Source organism: Lynx rufus, unplaced genomic scaffold (assembly GCF_022079265.1).
Source record: "Lynx rufus isolate CCGP_SWC_20201006 ecotype Redwood Valley unplaced genomic scaffold, mLynRuf1.p SCAF_28, whole genome shotgun sequence".
NCBI lineage: Eukaryota > Metazoa > Chordata > Mammalia > Carnivora > Felidae > Lynx > Lynx rufus.
In genome coordinates, this window is record NW_025814843.1 from 7,289,815 (window position 1) to 7,309,853 (window position 20,039).

A 20,039-nucleotide genomic window follows, 5' to 3' on the forward strand; every position below is an offset into this window, starting at 1 on the left:
CAGGTGGGGCAACCAGCTAGAACTGGGTGGGGGGGGTTCCCCACAACGGGGGAGGCAGCTGAAGAAAGGGAACCCCTCCCTATCCTGGGGCTTTGGGGGAGGGGCACAGGGCGGGGGGAAGGGCCACTCGGTGGGGACCAGAGAGTTCCAGCAGGCAGAAGAGAACGTTATTGTGCTTATGGACACAGCAGCTCCCTGGCTCTGAGAGAGCAAGCAGACAGTTTGTAGGCACTAGAAGATTTCTGTGATGCGGTCGAAGGGAAATGAATGAGACCAAGTAGCCTATTTGGTCAGCCCGTTGACTGCACCTGCTGGCCAGTCCAAACCCGGGGGATGGGGGGCTTGGGACCAAGGTCAGGCCAGGGTCTCTCCGCCGACAGAACCTGCAGGGGGGGCGGGACATGGGGCTGAAGGGAGTTAGTGGTGGTGGGGGGGAGGCGGGGCTGGGGCCTAGCCCCTCCCCTCACTCCCCTGGATGCTTCTGGAAGAGTGAGAGAGATCGCTCTAGATCCCAGGTGTGAGTGTGCCTGGCCAGGCCACCGGGGCCGTGTCTCCCGGCGTATGGCTTTCTGGGCAGAGGCGGCGCGCCCCCACCTCCCGCAGAAGGGACAAGGCAGGGCGGCCACACGCGGCTAGGGGCTCCGCTCCCGGCCCCGCCCCGCCCCGCCCGGCCAGTCACACGGTCACTTCCGTCTTGCTGGCCGTGTAGCAGGTGTGGTGGCCCGGGATGTAGTGCAACTGCTCCACCGTGTTGTGTCTGCGGGAGGCGAAGGCCTGGCGCCTGGCGGCCGTCTGGCTCTGGCCCAGGGTGGCGTAGGAGTTATTGGAGGCACTGGGATGGGAGTGCATCTTGGTCATGCGGTAGCGGTCCAGCACGGGCGTGGACACAAAGACGTCCGTGTGCGAGAGGGCCCGCGACAGGGACTGCTCGGGGAAGGCCGTCCGCTCCGGGGACAGCAGCGGGTCCTGGGAGTGCAGGCGCTCCGTGGAGAGCAGCTGCTCGTCGGACAGGATGCGGTCATAGGGCAAGCCGAAGTCGTCGGGCAGGCCCCGCTCTGGGGACAGAACCCTGTCCTGTGACATGGCCCGGATGGGCCGGCGGGGCCGCTCCCGCGGTAAGGGCTTCTGGGACATCTGGATGACGTTGAGGGGGAGGGTGCCGCGGGCGGCCAGGTCAGGCAGATGCCGCCGCCTCATGTAATATTCGTCAGCCTCTTTGTCGGCTGGGGAGAGAGACAGACAGAGAGAGAGAGAGAGAGAGAGAGGAGTCAGCTGGGGTGACAGTGTGACAGCACAGCCCAGATGGGTGGAGGAGTGCAAACCAGTCCTCAGGGTCTTGTTAGACGCAGGTTCTGGTTCAGACCTCCTGGCCTGGGCTGGACCCGAGAGTCTGCGTCTCCACCCGGCTCCCAGGCAATGCTGATGCCTCTGGTCTGGGACCACCTTGAGTCTCCAAGGGTGGACGGGCTCCCTCGAGGTCCCCAGGGGGCTCAAGGCACAGTTGATGGCACAGCCAAGCCCCTGAAATCCCGCTTCGACCACACCGTGGTCCTGAGAGAGACCCGAAATGAGAAGTTCAGAGCCTCACTCCAGGGAAGCCGGGTTGCGGAACCAGACTCCCGCTACAGCGAAGTGCGAGACGCATCGACCAAGAGGCACTCGTGAAAACGCTTAGCTGGTAACTTAGGAACATAGTATCACCCCCCCTGCGGTGACAGCCAGCCCACAGGAAACCAGCACCCGCCCCCAGTCCCACACACGCCCAGAATCAAGCCTACACCCACATCGCCTGTGCCCACAACATGGCCAAGGCAGTCCTATATTTGGACTTCGCTCAACGCTCCACCCGTCCTCTCCATCCGGGAGGCCCTCCCACGCTCACACTGACTGCTACACCCTTGAGTGTACCCAGGACACACGCGAGCCTGCTTTGGCCCGAATTTCAGGAATGAGGCGTCCTGCGGTTTTCTAAATCTCTGGAAAAGCAATTCTGACTGCTTCCCGGGTTTCCCAGAGAGTCACGGATGGGTGGGTCCTGCCTCCCTCTTCCCCGCCGTTCATCGAGCCCTCGGATCATCAGGGACCCCCGCTTCTAGCCGTAGAAGCTCACCGCGGAGGTGGCTGATGTGGACCCACGGGATGGACTCCGTCAGGGCAGGTTACCCCAGAGCGTCAAGTAAAGACTCGGCCCCACATCTGGGTGGTTATGAAAACAGACCCATGAGGGCATGGAGGCAGGAGGTCCAAGGGTCAGAAAGCTACGAAAGAAGACCTCTCCTCTTCTTGTTGGCCTCTCCATGTACCTTGTTGACATTGTAATGGGTCTTCATGGGTCTTAAGCCCATCCATGTTCAGATCCCCCCCCCCCCCCAGACTCAAGTGGCAGAGCTGGGACCACCGGAGGAACGGCGCTCCGCGAGGCAACGGGGTGTGTGCATGGGAGAGGGGAGGCTCGGGTTCTCAAGACAGCGTTGGCCGGGTTAGAGAGGGAGCTGGTTTCCGGGCCCTTCCAAAGCCGGGTCTCTGGGAAGGGTCTCACACAAGGCTCTGGCACCGGCAGCCTCCACTCTAAGGTAAGGGAGAGCATGAGGAAGCGTGGTTTGAAGGTGGCGGGTGCTGGGTGGGGCTGGGGGAAGGCTTTCTCTTGCGGTTCAACTCGTCCGTGGCGCTGCCTCCCATGGGAACGTGGGTCTGATGATTCCGTGGCCTCCACCCTGCCTACGGGGACACGGATCCAGGCCACAGCGAACAGACACAAGGGGCTTCCCGTCCGCTCTTCCCAGGCTACACCTTACTCCTTATTCTTGAAACTCCACACCCGTCCCCTCCGGTGTAGGGCAAGAGAGGGAAGCGCAGGAAGGTGTCGCAAAGGCCCCGGAGCAGACCCCAAACGCGAGGTAATGGTACTTACTTAGCCGCTTCAGGGATGAGTACCTGCTGGGGTGGGTCTTCACCGCAGACTCATAGGATGGGGGCAGGTGGGCCAAGTTCTGGAAGGAGCGGGAGAAGGAGAGGTCGTAGGGCTCCGTGGCCGACGTCAGGATGTTGTTCATCCGTGGCTTTTCTGCAAAAGAAGGGGGTGGGGTGCGTCGCGTTGGCGAGGACGATGGGCCGGCAGGAGGGGAGGATCCGAGTTCTAGCTCTCACTCCCTATCCTGCTTTCCTGGCCCCCCTGTACTAGAACGTGGGTGGTGCTGGTGACTTGGTTTCCCCCATGCTCAGTTCCAGTTGCCTCGAAGGCTAGGGACGAGTGCAGTCTTAGCCGCCGCGGGCCGTGCTGGTGGCCTGTCCCTCTTTGAATGACAGACTCCTTCTCCCTGCGCGCCGCTGTGCTTTCTGACGACGACGTAAGCCTGATGGAGCTGAGGGCGGTCCTAAAATTGTGTGAAAGTTCTGTCCTGTCCCTAACAGCTCTCAGGCCCAGGGGGAAAAAAATCTCCGTTGGAAATAGGTGGGGTGACGGTGGTCTCGTCCACGTACTCACAGGACGGGGTCCAGGACCCAGGCTCACTGAGACTCCATCCCACGCTGCCCGTGACGTTATTCCGTCCCTCAATGCCAGCCCTCAGGTCCCCTCTTCCGCCTCGGGCCTCCCCAAACCCCGCCCCTGACAGGCCACCTACGAACCACTCCCTCCTCCTCCAGTTCCTTCCCCAAAAGTTCTGGGGGCCACGTTAGGAAGAGCACAGGGGTTGGGGGGAGAGAGAAGATGCGGGTGTGGGGGAGGGGGGTGGTTGGGCAGGAAGGAAGCAGGCAGGAAGGCATGTCTTGGTGCTTGACTGACTTTCTGAGCCTTAGCAAGAAATCAACAGTGGAAACGGTGGTGCCATTCCCCGAAATGAGGTGGGCAGGTGGCTCTCTCATTGTCCCTCCATACTCTTTGGTTTGGGGCACCCAGAGAAGGGCCAGGCTGCGGCTCCCCACGCCTCTTGGCAGAGAGAGTGCCGAACTCCAGAAGTCAGGAATTCTGTGAACCGGGGGACGAAGAGAAGAAGTGCCAGGCTTGGTCCAAGGGCAGCCTCACTACAGGGAACTCCCAGCTTCTCTATCCTTCCTGCCTTCGCTGGTACCCCTAAACGCTGGGGGTGGAGCCAAGGGAGCCCAGCCAATGAGCTGGCATTCGTGCCAGCTCGGTACATATGTGAGGGGGTGAGGGACGCTCTACGTCCCCGAGAGATCAGAACATGCCGTACAGAAAGAGCCTCCCTGGCATGGATCGGGACAGACGCCAGGAAGCGGGGTGGGCAGGAAGCTGGGAGCACTGCTCTCCGGAGCTGGGTGACAGCCACCAGTCCTTTGCTCCTACTGCTTCACATTCAGTGATGCTGGAGAAAGAAGGAGCTTCCCTCTGCCTGTTGGCATCATCCTGCCACCGAGGGCACTGCTCAGCTCACCCGCTTCCAAATGCAACATTTCTGGGTGCTCCTACCCACCCCGCTCTGTCCTCCAATTCGTGCTGCTGAGCCAAGGCCAGCTCTTCCTCGCCCTCGGCCTCCACCATGATCACCCCTGCCCCCCTGCTCAGCCTCTCTCTCCTATTGCAATGTCCTTCCTTACTCGTCCTGTGCCCAGATTGGCTCTTCGCTCAAGACTCTCCGCTCCAGCCACGTCACGTCTTTTCAGCCCCCTGTGACATCTGGTCCTCAAGCCCCTGTTGCCGCTTTCCTAGACAATGCCACGCATTTCCGTGTCTATGTGGTCTCTAATCATTTGACTTGATGTGCTCTTGGGGATCTCCAAAGACTGGAATATCCTTAACAGTACACCCCTTGCTTTCCCGTTTGGCTGATGACTTCACCGTGCTTGGCCCAAAATAAGGACCCAGTTAATGCTCTCTGGTTAATCAAGTCGACACAGTCCACCTTCCCTCTTAAGAGTCTCGCCGCCAGCTCCTGGGGAAAGCGTAGCCCCCAACGAAGAGACGCGGAGGAAACCTTGCCTCCCCCAGGCTGTGAGCGGCTCACGGGGCAGAGACCGGGTCTTGCCTACCCTCGTGCCCCAGCAGCAGGTGGAAAAAGAAGAGAGGAAGAGGAGGGATGAATGGCTCCTTCTGCACGCAGGAGGCGTTAGCTCCTTCTGGAGAACAAGCCTTTCAGAATGTTCGGGAGTGAGCAGAGCACTCCTCGCTCGCCTTTTCGGGCTCCTCTTCCTACTGCTGCCTCATCACCGTGGGCATCCCCCCCCCCCAGGCCCTCTGCTTCTGCCTTCTGCTTTTCTCTTTCAGCCTTCTTGCACAGATTGCCCCCACTCGCAGGGCATCGGTTCCTGCCTCCAAAGCGTCGCTTACTTACATCTTCAGCTGTAACCTCCCTCCACGCTTCATGTCTGCATTTCTAGCTGCCTGCTGAATCCTTTTTCTTGAGTCTCCTCTGGTCTCTAGCTTTAGATGTCCAGATCCAAATTCACCATCAACGGCTTCCTCTCCTCCGTACACTGGCTTGCTTTCCTGACTCCTTAGATTGCCTTACTAAGAACCCCCATCCTTCTCAATGATCACGGCTCACCATTTTTACTCACTGTTGACTCTCGTCAACCATATTCGCCCCGTCACTAAGTTTTCTCGATCTTTTCTCCAAAATATTTTATATCTGAGCCCTTCTTTCTTTTCCCACTGTCCACATCACCACTGGTAGCTGCTGCTTCCTCACTGATCTCTCCAATTTCTTTCAGTTCTGGTTTCCCCTGGTCCCTGCAACCTTAAACATCTTATTAAACTAGCTTTCATCACATATTTCCACTAGGAGCCCAGCACTAGAGGGGGACATCAAAATAGTCCACTTCTGTCTTCCTAATTATAATGCTCAACACCTCAATGCAGAAGCAGAGCACAGTCTCACAAGAGGGTTGTCAGTCTCTCTGCCAAGTGAGCCACATCATTTATCTTTGTTTTGAGTTTCTCTCTCACTAAACTTTAATGATGTTTTCACTCCTTCAGAGCAAAGACAGCAAAATGACTGATGGTTCATAATTTCCATGGCTGTCTTATGTTCTACCAAGTTTGGAGCAGGTACCAAAAATAGTTTTACTCTGCAGTGCTAGGTGTTGAGTTGTGATCAGGAGGATGTTACAAGAAGGGCACGTGGGTTTTGTAAACCTCTGGCGCTATGCCCACCCTCCTGTGCTCTCCAACCTTCACCTTCTTCCCCTGTCAGGAGGCTAACGCTCGGGTCACCCGGGTTGGTTTTGAGTGTGTTATCAAATCTTAAGTGGTTTGGGGAGGACTGGTGGAGTTTGTGCCAAGTCGCATGCCATTAGTCAATGGTACCACATGTAGACTTGGGCAAAGGAGCGTGCTCGCTCTTTGCTCTGGACATATGGAATTTATGACTCCAAGAAGTGATCTAGCGTGCACACGAGAATGGGTCAGGAAAGGGTCTCCCTCCTTCCCTTCCGTGGCAGAAGATCACTCTGGTTTCTGAGACAGAACACTGGGAGGCAATGGTCCAAGAGTGGGACTGAGCCACTGTGGGCTCCTTACACCTCCTGAGCTCCAGTGAGTCACGACCATATGTCTGATGCCTGACGGGAATCAGGAGTCAAGATGGAGCCCCTGGGGATGGGGACGGAAGACGGAATGCTCACAGCCATCTCTCACCATGTGTAGGGGTCTGGGTAGCACTGCTTAAAATCGGATGGTTATACTGACGATCACCTGGAAATCATAGAAAAGAGATTTTTAAAGAAGAGTTCAGGCATTCCATTGTCTCTCCCACATAGCGGCGCCTCTCTTGACGTCTAATGTGCTTCTCTGAGCCAAAGGAAGCCCCCCTTACAGGCCTGGGCCCTCTAATGCCCTGGAAATATGAAGGGCAGAAGGCAGTGTATTAGGTGCAAAGAGCCTTCCTCTGCTGTTTGTGTCCCTCTCCTCCTGCATCAAGGCTTCCTCTGTCACCATGGAGACCCACCCACATCTGTGGATCTGGCTGACCGCAACAGAGGTTTGTTGGGGTGGAGGTGGGTGGAAGAGAAGGACAGAGACTAAGGGGCACTTGACAAGTATACATATATGGGGTGGGGGACTGGCCAGGGGAAGTAGACCTTTTTGGGGGGAGGGGGATTGTAGGGCATCGTTAGCCAGGAAGGGGATGCCCTAACTTAAGGTGGTTGCACCTTTATGGGGCTTTGATTTGTCTTGAGTCTTTATACACAGGTGCCTGGGTGCATCCTGAGATGGGGCAAACTGACGGAAACTGTCAGCTTGGGATCAGGAACCCTGCGTTCTAGGCTCTGTCCTGCCTAGAAATGACACAGCCCAACATTTCAAAAGTCCACATCGATTGAACAAGTCACAAAGTTAATGGGGTCACAGTTGCCAAAGCCCAGAGTTCAAGGCAATCTAAGGTCTTCTTAGACCCAATGACAGTGTGATTTTGCCATGAAAACACACTTCATCCCTGTATTATTGCTTCAACTCAACGTTGCATTTTTGCATCTAATTTTAACTAAAGCAAGGGGGAAAAGGGGGCACATAGCCTTTGCTCTAGTTTATCTAAACCATGGATTACAGCCATGCCATCCTCTTGGGGCTAGAAGATCTGTGTCTGTTTCCTTCTATCTTGCTATTGGAGCCATCTTTTCTACTGTTGGCATCATAGTCTTTGGTTGCTCACTATAAAGCATTCTCACCAGATAGCTTTTCCTCTTGTATTCTCAACATACTAGTGTTTCATGAAGGCTCTACCTTCTTACCCAGACTGATAGTTCTCAAAGTTACACCTTTCATTCGAGGTCTGTCTGGTGTGGAGGGTTCGATTTTAAATTGCCTGTGGACACGGCCTTGAAATTCCTGCCCTTAGCCCAAACCATGATGTCCCAAAGTTAGCTCATCATCTCATTGCTTTATCCTCCCATGGCCAAGCTTCTGTCTGTCCATGACACTAATGTTCCATGGGCTTGACTGTAAAACTCCAGTCATGGTCCACCATTTCCCTCCCTTCATCCTCCATAACCGGTGAGTTCCCCAAATCCTGTTCTTACAGTCACCCCGTAAATCCAGGCCTATAATATATCTTTTTGTCCAGATTTCTCCTAGCTCTAGTCTCTGGCCATTTCCAAGACAAATCATCCTGGGTACTCCTACTAGACAAAATTTCCCATATGAATGGAATCATGACATTTTTCCTTTGGTTCAGTCCAGACTCTTTAAATAGTCACAGACAACCATCCAGTGGGAGTGTGGGTTTGGGCAACAAGCCAGACTTTCTCACATAAAGATATTCTTCCCTCCCAAGACAGAATATTAAGTTATATCCAGGGGAAAAAAAAAAACCATTTGCAAAAGGTTGAATCAATTTCGCACTGGATGTGGATTTAAACAAGAGGAGAGAATCCAGGAAGGGAGATAATGGATAGATTTTTTTTTCTTTTTTTGGCTTGTCCTCCAGAGGCAAGCAAAAAAAAAAAAAAGTGTCATTGCTTTATGGGTTTTTTTGGGTTTTTTTTGGTATATTTGCTTTTAGGCAGTATGGCAACCTCAAAGAGACAGCTACAAAAAAATGGAAGAACCCAGTTCCAATGGTAGACAGTGGCAGTTACAGAGAAACACTCTTAATCTTACATCTCAGAGTTTAGGTAGCACTGAGGAAAGGGGGATCGATTCAGGTTCAGTTAACAATTCCTGGTCACCAATTGTGCTCTGCACTCTGTGCTAAACATGGTCGCATATATTCTTAAAATACTAATCTTCATAATGATTTTGGTCGGAATATATATTATTGGCCTACCAATTTCCAGACTCTGTCAAAAACTCCTTAAACATCTCATTCGAAGCAGTCCCTGTGTTTCTTTACAGATGAGTTTGCAAGCAGGATAAATGTCTTGAATTTAGATATTTTGTTTACAAGATCAACGTGTTTCCTTTTGTTTGAATCTCACTTCAAATGTTTTGCTGACACTAAATTTTTTCCTACATTGGCATCAAGAAAAGACATTTAAAGTTTGAAGACGAAAATTAAAACTGTCTTAAAGTAACCATCATGGCACTTTGTTATATTTCCTTTTGTTTCTCTGCCCCCTTTAAATTACTGTGTGTGTTTACACACACACACACACACACACACACACACACACACACAAATATTATAAGGAATTACCTTGTGCATTTTTCATTTTGGGGAGAATAGGATTTCAACTCTTAAAATGGAGAAAAATACAATGATTTGATCCTCACATTTGTGCAAAACAACAAATGTGTGAGGTTATTCATTGTGGCATCTTTATAGTAGCAAAGAAAAGGAAGAAACCTAACTGCTCATATGCATATGTACTTAGACACATACAGATAAATATGGATAGTTTCCACATATGTTAGCTTGCTATACACACTACTTTTAATCTGTTTCCTTGATACTTAATGGACAACATGCTTGAATATATTTTCTTTTTTAAAGATTTTTTTGACTTTATTTTATTTTATTTTTTAATTTTATTTTTTAATGTTTACTTATTTTTGAGAGAGAGACAGAACGTGAGCAGGGGAGGGGCAGAGAGAGAGAGAGAGAGACACAATCTGAAACAGGGCTCCAAACTGTCAGCACAGAGCCTAACGCGGGGCTCAAACTCACAAACCATGAGATCATGACCTGAGCTGAAGTTGGATGCTTAACCAACTGAGCCACCCAGCCACCCCTTAAGGTTTTGTGTTTAAGTAATCTCTACACACAAAATGGTGCTCGAACTCTCAACCCCGAGAGCAAAAGTCGCAGGCTCCACCAACTGAGCCAGCCAGGTGCCCCTTGAATATATTTTCAGGTTTTGAAATATTCCTCAAAATATTTCATATGGTTTCACAATAGTAATTCTATAGAATACAGTATATGTATGTCTATAGTTTATTTAATATGTTTATTTAACAGATATGGTTAAGCATTCCCCTGTTACTGTATATTTAGATTGTTTAAAAGTTCAATAACGTTCCAGCAAGCAACCTCGAACACTGGTCTTCAATCATGTCTTATTTCCTTAGGCGAATAATAAAAAGCAGTCTTTCTAGGTCAACATACTGCCAACTGCCTGGCCACGTGATAAAGTGGACTGATAGATTTCCTCATACGGAGCCATTTGTCTCTTCCTGGGAATTTCCTTATTTGATTTTGGCAGTATTCTTCCATTACAAGACTGGATTCCACTGGCATATATTTTATTCAATTCCTATATATTCACAAAGAGAGTCTATCTTTTTTTGTGCTAATATATCAAGTGTGTTCATCAAGATAAATGATTTTGTGAAAGCTGGATGAATAGCATCCCACTTTTCTGTGTGCCCTGAAACTATTAATATAGCACATGAGCTACCTCTTCTTAGGAAGTTTGAAGGAATGCAGTAATAGAAATTTCCGGTGTCTCTGGGGAGCTTTTCTGTTACGACCATAGCACGAGGTTGACTCACCATGTCGTTGACTGCACAACAACAAATTTGGTAGATGGACGTTGGTTATAATCACCAGCTTAGAATTAGGGAAACTGAGGTTTGGAGAGGTTGAATAATTGGCTTAACAGGTGAAGTCTGGGATGTAACATGCCTAGGTGAGTTGGCATGTTAACCATTATGCATGCTGCTTCTCACAGTCGGCAACATTTTCCTTACGTATTAGATCAGTTTTCTAACTCTAAATTTAACTTGTAATTCCTATTTTTCTTAAACATACCCATTAGACATTTTTAACTCTACTAGCTTAACACTATACCATTCCTCAAAAAAAAAAAATCATCCATCTATTTATGAAATCCCAACCCTCTTCTTACTCTTAATTTTCTGTGCTAATGTTTTCTAGATCAGCCATTTCTTCTTCTTCTTCTTCTTCTTCTTCTTCTTCTTCTTCTTCTTCTTCTTCTCTTTCCAATAACTATCCCTTATACATATCAATTCTTTTTTTTTTTTTTGTCTTCAAATCATTATTTTATGCTTTTGGATTTGTTCGTCTCTGCCTCCTAATTTTCTTTGGTTTGTTTGGTTTTGCTTTTGCTTTCTCATTTCTGGGCTCAAATCTTTAGTTCATTTACGTTTCCTCTTTTCTGCTAATAATCTGAGGTCTTTCGCACCAATTTAGTCTCTGGCACCTTCTTGTGAGTGTCAATACACAGTGTTCTTACGGTTGCAACATCCTAAATGATCCGTAATTGCAACCCTGGTTTTCCCTCTGACCCAAGAATTCTTTTTTTTTTTATGTTTATTTATTTATTTTTATTTTTTTAACGTTTTTTTAAAATTTATTTTTGAGACAGAGAGAGACAGAGCATGAACGGGGGAGGGGCAGAGAGAGCGGAGACACAGAATCGGAAGCAGGCTCCAGGCTCTGAGCCATCAGCCCAGAGCCCAACAAGGGGCTCGAACCCACGGACCGCGAGATCGTGACCTGAGCCGAAGTCGGACACTTAACCAACTGAGCCACCCAGGCGCCCCTGTTTATTTATTTTTGAAGGAGAGAGAGACAGAGTGTGAATGGGGGAAGGGCAGAGAGAGAGGGAGACACAGAATCCGAAGCAGGCACCAGGCTCTGAGCTGCATAGAGCCTAACGCAGGGCTTGAGCCCACAACCACGAGATCATGTCCTGAGCCGAAGTCGGACGCTTAACCGACTGAGCCACCCAGGCGCCCCAAGAATTCTTTAGTAGAGTAGGGTTTAGTAGAGTTGTTACATTTCAAAGTGTTCAGGTGTGTTGGTTTGCGCTTTGGCTGTTAATTTTCTGTCTTACTGTATTGTGGTCAGAGAACATGGCCTGTACACTTTCTGCTTTGGGGAATTTATTGAGATTTCCTTTGTGGGCTACTACAGGATTGATTTTGATAAATGTTTCATGAGTACTTAGAGAAGAGGTATATTTTCTTTTTGGAGAGTACAAAATTGACATAGATCTATTAAATCAGACCCATGAAATACATTATTCAGTTCTGTCCTATCCAAGTTCCTTCACTGCCTGTTTATTCCGTCAAGGACTGAGGGACGTGTATTAAGGTCTCCCACTAATTTGTTCCTGTCATTTTCTCTTGGTATTTGTTATAGAATTGGCTTTCTGTATTTCGTAGCTACATCACTCAGCACAAAAAGGCTCATGGTGCTCATGTCTTCTTTGCAGCCGTCCTCTTTATCAACACCAAATAACCCCTTCTGTCCTATTTAATGCTTTTTTTTTTGTCTTTAAGTCCTCTTGATCTGGTATTTATATTGCCAACCCAGCCTTCCTTTTGTTTGCATTTGCCTGATAAACTTTGCCTATCCTTTTACATCTAACCTTTCTGTGTCATGTTGTTTTATGCTCTGTCTCTTGACAGAGAGCATGGTTTTTAAAAAAGAAAATCTACCTTCTGTGCTCTGGCATTTTCTGGGTTGCCTCGATCGCTAGAAGCAAGTCTTCCTACTCAGAAAGCTGTGCTCCCTTCTATTGTGCTCCCCTCCCCCCCACCTCCTGGCTCTAGTTGTATGTAACATGATCCTACTCTCCTTCTCTCAGCCCAGACTCTAGGTCATGGTTGATTTGACCAGGTGTGAATACCTGACTCAGCCTGGGCCCAGTAGAGCTCCTTTTCCAGAAATTAGGAATCATTATAAGAGAGGTTTGGTCTCTCTGCATGGTTGGGCCCATGGCATGTAAACTACGTCGCTACGGGCAGTCTTGTAGATTTGGAAGGGAGTCAGCCTTTAGAGACTGTGGCACATTATAGTTTACAAAAACAACCATACTTATAGTTCTAGTCCCGCATGCTCTCCCAAAACATTACAGGGAATATCTTCTCCATCTCCTTGAAACTGGAGGGACTTTTGACTGCCTCGGTGAACATTTTGCCAACAGAAAGAATACTGTATAACTTCCACATTTGCTAGGTTGCAGACGTTCATATGGCTTTCAGCTGGCTCTCTTGAAGCACACTCAACCTTGGATCCCAGCCGCCATGCTGTAAGGAAGTCCAGGCCACCTGCAAAGGCTATAAGGCTACAGGTACGGGCTGGCAGCTCCAGCTAAGATATCTGTCAACAACCAACATCAACTGGCAGACATGTGAGTGAGGAAGACTTCAGATGATCCCAGCCCCCCAGCCTTCCACTGCCCAAGCTGAAACAGGCAGAGCAGAGACAAGCTATACCCACGGAGCCCTGCCCCGATAGCAGATTTATAAGCAAAATGAATGTTGCCTTTATTGTATTATTTTCTACGATGAAAAAAATTTTTTTTTCATTGTAGGTTCATGTGTAACTCAAAGAAAGAATATAGTTATCTTGTGTACCCTTTAGCCAGCTCCCCCAGTTAGGTAACACTTTACAAAACTACAGACTATATCATAACCAGAATATTGACATTAATGCAGTCAAAGTATAGAACATATCCACTGCTAGTTGGATTCTTCCTGTGCCCCTTTTATAGCCACACCCATTTCCTTCCTGCACCCACTCCCTCATTAACCTCTGGCCACCATTAGCCTGTCCATCATTTCTATACTTTTATGATCTCAAGAATGTTATGCAAGTGGAATCATACAGTATGTAACCTCTTTGGATTGGATTCTTTCATCAAGCATAATTCACTGGAGATGCACCAGGTTGTTGCATGTATCAATAGTTAATTACTTTTTATTGCCGAGCAGTAAATATTCCATGATCTAAGTGTAACACAATCTATTCATTTTTTGGAAGGACAGCTGGACTGTTCTCAGTTTTGTGATATTCTGATTTACAGCTGCTATAAACATTCATGTGCAGGTTTTTGTGTGTCAACGTGTCTTCATTTTCTAGGATAAATGCTTAGGATTTTGCTCCTAAGCATTGGATTATGTGATTGTTATATGTTTAATCTTTTAAGGAATCTGCCAAACTGTCTTCCGGAGTGGCTGTACCATTTTACATTCCCACCAGCAACGAATGAGTCATCCAGTTTCTCCACATCTTCGTGAGCATTTGGTGTTGTCATTATTTTTTATTTTAGACATTTTTAGTTAGCTCTGGTAGTTATATAGTAATATCTCACTGTGGCTATAATTTGCATTTCCCTAATGGCTAATGATGTTAAACATCTTTTCATGTACTTATTTTTCATCTGTATATCTTCTTCAGTGAAATGTCTGTTGATTACTTTTGCCCACTTCCGAATCAGATTGTTTGCATTTTTCCTATTAAATGTCGAGAGTTCTTTTTATAGCCTAGATAATAGTTACTTGTAAGATATATGGTTTCTAAATATTTCCTCCCAGACTGTAGCTTGCCTTCTCATCCTTTTAACAGAGTCTTTTGCGGAACAAAATTTTTAATTTTGATGAAGCCCAATTTATCAATTTTTTTCTTTTCTTTTAAATATTTACTTATTTTGGGGAGAGCACAAGTGGGGGAGAGGATCAGAGAGGGGGACAGAGGATCTAAAGCAGGCTCTGAGCTGACAGGCTGACAGCAGAGAGCATGATGTTGGGCTTGAACTCACGAACCACAAGATCATGACCTGAGCTGAAGTCAGATACTCAACCAACTGAACCACCCGGGTGCCCTTCAATTTTTTATTTTATAGATTGTGCTTTTGGTGTCAAATCTAAAACTCTTTTCCAAGCCCTAGGTCCTGAAGATTTTCAATTTTCTTCTTTTTCCCCTTAGATGTTTTATGTCTTATATTTAAGTCCATAATCCATTTTAAGATAATTTTTATACAAAGTATGAGACTTAGGTTTAAGTTGAGGATTTTTGTTTTCTTTTTCTTCTTTCCTTTCTTTCTCTCTTTGTTTATTTTTTTCTTTCTTTCTTTTCTGCTTACTCATGTCCAGTTACTTTAGCATCATTTCTTGAAAAGGCTTTCTTTCCTCTATTAAAATGATTTTATGTATTTGTAAAAAAAAAAACAAACCAGTTAGATATATTTGTTTGAATCTATTTCTGAGGTTTCTCTTCTGTTCCATTGATCTACATGTCCTTTCTCTGCCAATACTAAAAAAAAATTTTTTTCGGGAACAGTCTTTTTTTTTTTATTGAAGCATAGTTGAACATAATGTTACATTAATTTCAGGTGTACGACATAGTAATTTGACATTACTATATACTGTGCTGTGCTCACTGTAAGTGTAGCTGTCATCTCTCACCACATAACACTACTAGAATACCATTGACTATATTCCCTATGAATACAGTCTTTTTTTAAAAAAATTTAATGTTTATTTCTGAGAGACAGAGAAAAAGACAGAGCGTGAGTTGGGGGGGGGGGGCAGAGAAAAAGGGAGACATAGAATCTGAAGCAGGCTCCAGGCTCTGAGCCATCAGCACAGAGCCCGATTCAGGGCTTGAACTCACGAACCTGTAGATCATGACCTGAGCTGAAGTTGGACGCTTCACCGACTGAACCACCCAGGCGCCCCTACCAACGGTCTTGATCAATGTAGCTATCTATTTCTTGAAATGGAGTAGACTGATCCCTCCCAGTTTATTTTTCCTTTTAGAAATTATTTTCGCTAGTCTAGTTCCTTTACCTTCCCATACAAATTTTATAATAATATAGGCTATACCTACAAAGACTCTTGTGAGGATGTTGATAGGAGTTTTGTTAAGTCTGTATATTATTTTGGGAGAACTCCTATGCTTACTCTATTGCGTCTTTCAATCCATGAACATGGCATGTCTATTTAAATTCCTTTGACAACTTTACTATATTTTAAAAGTTATTTTCTTAGGGATTGCTCTGGGGATTACAATATGCACCTTCATTTATTACAATCTTCAGAACTAACTTACTTCGGTAGCATATGGAAACTTTGCCCCAATATTGTTCCAATGAACCTCCCTCCGTTATACTGTTGTTGTCATATATATTATATCTATCTATCTATCTATTTATCTATCTATCATCTATCCATCCATCCATTTATCTATCCATCCACCTATCTATGTATCCACCTATCTATTCATCTATCTGTCCATTTATCTATCTATCATCTATCCATCCATCCATTTATCTATCTATTCATCTATCTGTCCATTTATCTATCTATCATCTATCTATCCATACATTTATCTATCTATCTATCTATCTATCTATTCATCTGTCCATTTATCTATCTATCCATTCTATCTATGTATCTATTCATCCAACTGTCCATTTATCTATCTATCTATCTATCTATCTATCATCTATCTATCCATACATTTATCTATTTATCCACCTATCTATGTATCTATTCATCTATCCATTTATCTATCTATCTATCATCTATCTATCTATCTATCTATCTATTCAGTGGTCTGAAAATTGACCAAAAAGCATACAACAACCTTATAAGCATGAGTGCTTAAGAAACTGCCGATAGGTAGGGACAGTGAGAGTTTCTGACATTCTTCCTTATGTATATATACATACATCATATGCCATGATCAGCATTAAAATTATTGATGCATAAAATTTTATGTCTTTTTAAAAAGTTAGAGAGGACGTGAGAAAAAATACAGAATTTCTCTAATCACGTATTCATCATTTCTGGTGTTTTCATTTCTTCCTGTGAATTTGAATTAGTGTCTGGTGTACATTTTTGTTTTCAGCCTGTGAAGTTTCTTTAGTTTTTCTTGTCAGTCTGGACTGCTATCAGTCTTTGTTTACCTGAGAATGTCTTTATTGCACCTTTACTAAACCGAAGGTTAATTTTGCTGGGGCACCTGGGTGGTTCAGTGGGTTAAGCGTCTGACTCTTGGTTTCAGCTCAGGTCATGATCTCGTGGCCTCGTGGGTTTGAGCCCCGCATTGGGCTCTGTGCTGATGGGGTGGAGCCTGCTTGGACTCTCTCTCTCCCTCTCTCTCTGACCTTCCCCTATTTTTGCACTGTCTTTGTCTCTCTCAAAATAAACAAATAAACTTGAAAAAAAAAAGGTTAATTTTGCTATTACAGAATTCTTGGCTGACAGGTGTCTTTAGCACTTTGAATGGGTCTTCCTGACCATGACCGGTTTGCATTGCCCCAGATGAGAAGTGACACATCCATCGCATTGGTTTTCCTCTGTATGTGCTGAGAGGGCAGGCTTGTCATCTGACACAGTAGCACAGCTATCAATGCTGACAGCCTGCCCCATCGGGGCAGAACCTCTATGCTGACTGATCTGGGGGGAGGCTAGGAGAAGCCCCAAGCATGTCATCAATTCTCCACTCCGACCTTAAATGCAGCAGCTTTCTTTTTTTTTTTCAAATAAGAAATTTATTGTCAAATTGGTTTCCATACAGCACCCAGTGCTCACCCCAACAGGTGCTCTCCTCAATGCCCATCACCCACCCTCCCCTCCCTCCCAACCCCGTCAACCCTCAGTTTGTTCTCAGTTTTTAAGAGTCTCTTATGTTTTGGTTCCCTCCCTCTCTAATCTCTTTGTTTTTCTTCCCCTCCCCCATGGTCTTCTGTTAAGTTTCTCAGGATCCACATAAGAGTGAAAACATATGGCATCTGTCTTTCTCTGTATGGCTTATTTCACTTAGCATCACACTCTCCAGTTCCATGCATGTTGCTACCAAAGGCCATATTTCATTCTTTCTCACTGCCACGTAGTATTCCATTGTGTATATAAACCACAATTTCTTTATCCATTCATCAGTTGATGGATATTTCAAGCCTAAATGCTTCTCAGATGTTGCAAGCTTTTTGATGAATTGTCCACAATACCGAAGTGACTATTTTGATCAATTTCGTCCAGCTTTGCAGTTACTTTATGGGGACCAGATTTGCTAACCTTCTCACTGGACCCTGGCCAGCTTCACCCAGGTACCCTCCCCAGTTCCCTGTTTCTCCACCAGGCTGGGGGAGTCTCCCAGGTAGCCTGGAGATCTCAGGGACAGTCAAAGAGATGCTGGGGGGAGATCAGGAAGAAAGGGTGTCTGGCTGGGTCCTTAGTCTCGGGGGAGCTTAAAGGTGTTTTCAAGCCTTTTGGTATCAGTAAATCCCTGATGCATTTTGGGTCAAACATTTTGCATCCAGGGAGAATGAGATCTGTGTCCAGATTTCATACTCACTCGCACATGTTAACAGAGTATCAGCTGGGAAAAGTCATTTGGAATAGAAGACACTTCCTAGGATCACCTAATAGGCTCCAAAATTTCTTTACCCTGGGACAAAGGGAATTACTTGCTGCTATAAATGGACATATTTTCAGAAACAAAGAGAAAGGTTCCACATGGGGCTTTTTGCCAGCCTTGCCTTAAGTGCCAGCTCAAAGGCTCCCTCTACATCCTCTGGGCAGGGAGGGGGCAACAACGATTGTCTGTAAAGACCACCTTGTGTTCACATCAAAGCAGGCACTCAAGGGTATACCTCTAGAACAGTGTTTCCGAAACCGGCTCCAGGAAATCTTGTGGACTCTTTGGAGGTACCTCAAGGCCGCTGTTTAAGAATAGAGTCTAGCGGGTGGTGTTTTAACACTGCTCACCCCCTCCCCCCTCCCCTCCCCCCAACCCATGCCTCACCCAGAGCAACTTGGTTCCCATCTGTTTTCCATATTGGCCTTCTACCTAAGATTTCATTTGAGGAAACAGTTTCCCGTGTTTATATGTTTAAAACCGACCGATCGCTCCTTCATTTTACAGGTGCGAAAAAGAGGCCCAGCAAAGCGAAGTGACCTGCCCAACATCACGAAGTTGGTGGCAGAGAAGGGACTAGGTCTTAGGCTGTGTTTTTTCATGGCACATCATTATCTGAAATCTTGTGTGTTGTTTACAAAGTCTCTTGTGTTTTCCAGGGGGGGGTTCCAAGGAGCTGTGCATTTTCTGGTGCCTCTGCTCCTCTCTACACTAGCTGCACTTGGCCTTCAGTGTATATCTGGCTTCCCTGAAATGCTTACTCTGAATTCTGAGGGTGGGGAGAGAGTGGAGAGTGACTCTGGACCAAAGAACCTTTGGGAGTCTACATACTGTATCTTTCTTTCCTCTTGGATATTCACCAGGCATGTGAAAGGGGGAGGAGAAGTCAAGTTAACTGACATGGAGAATTTCTTTTTTTCTCCTAACCCAGTTAGGGTGCAGACAGGAAACAGACACACATCCAACTGGGTACGTTAGGGGGACTTTAATAAAGGGACTATTTTCAAAGGTGTGAGCAGAATGTAGGGAGCCCATAAGGAACAGTGCGGTGCCCAGGGACTAGTGAGAGTGGGGTGGCTTTATTCAAACTGGGCCTGGGTGTTGAAAGAAGGAAGTGGCTTCTGGAACCCAAGAGGGGAGGGAGCTGTGTGGACAGGGCTCCCTGCTCTTTGGTGGAGGGCTACAGCCAGGCTCCTGTGAGTGTACCACGAGGTAGCCTAGGAAACAGGCATCCCATTCCTTTCTCTTTCCAGGATACCCCGTTTACCAGAGGCAACTATCACCGTGGAGCAATCCGCAAAGGTTAGCGCACCCCGGAGACTGAGTAGGGTGGGGAGTCGAGTGGAGAAACGGAAAACTGCCCTGTGCAGACTTATTATCTCACTCTGACAAATGCTAACTGTGGTTCATTCCGAAGGTGGTCTATGGGAGTTTGGGCAGGTGGTGTTCTAGGTAATGGATGGAGTCTTGGGATACGTGGGCAGGTAGGTGTGGACAAGGAAGGGAGAAAGGCAGAAGTTGTGATGTACAAAGACTAGGAAGGCTAACGGTCCCCAGATTTTGCCTGGAGCTCCTCTCCACGGTGACACGCATACAGTCAGCTGGACCTGGTGTCCTGTCTCTCCCTAGACTTATCAACGGATCGCATCTCCACTCCCTCAATTACCTGTCTCCCCCTCCCCCTCTCCCTTCAAGGAGTCCTGGGCCTTGGCAGAGTCCAACCTCCTGACGGATTGAGCTGGATAACATAACAATTAATTAGCGCTCAGGACTCATCGATCGATGCGCTGACCCATCTATAGAGTGACGAAACAATTTCCATTTGAGCGCCAAGGCTGCTTGAAGGAAGCGGAAAAGCAGGGTGGGGACCTCTGCCCACTGAGAGCATGTGGATCACCAGCAGTTAGCAGGTGTCTTAGAATCGGAACGCTCACCTTCACCTCTGCAGCCGTGAAGGTGCCGGAGCTGACAGTGAGTGTCCTCACACTGCGGTCTGGCTTAACCACGACAGGGGAATAGGCCAGTCTT

At 47.0% G+C, this 20,039-nt stretch overlaps 1 protein-coding gene across 3 annotated transcripts in view; it reads right to left on the bottom strand.

Annotated features, from left to right (window-relative positions):
• Nucleotides 1–675: 675 nt before the first annotated feature.
• SHISA6 (shisa family member 6) overlaps nt 676–20,039 on the bottom strand; it is a 278,481-nt gene continuing 259,117 nt past the window's right edge. For 2 of the 3 annotated variants that reach the window (XM_047089663.1, XM_047089662.1), the window contains 2 exons: nt 2,912–3,064; nt 676–1,223 (listed from right to left, as the gene is read on the bottom strand). In XM_047089663.1, the coding sequence (XP_046945619.1) occupies nt 676–1,223; nt 2,912–3,064 (701 nt within the window). Of the gene's footprint in view, nt 1,224–2,911; nt 3,065–6,595; nt 6,653–20,039 lie in introns of all 3 variants that reach the window. The other variant, XM_047089661.1, reaches the window with a different exon arrangement.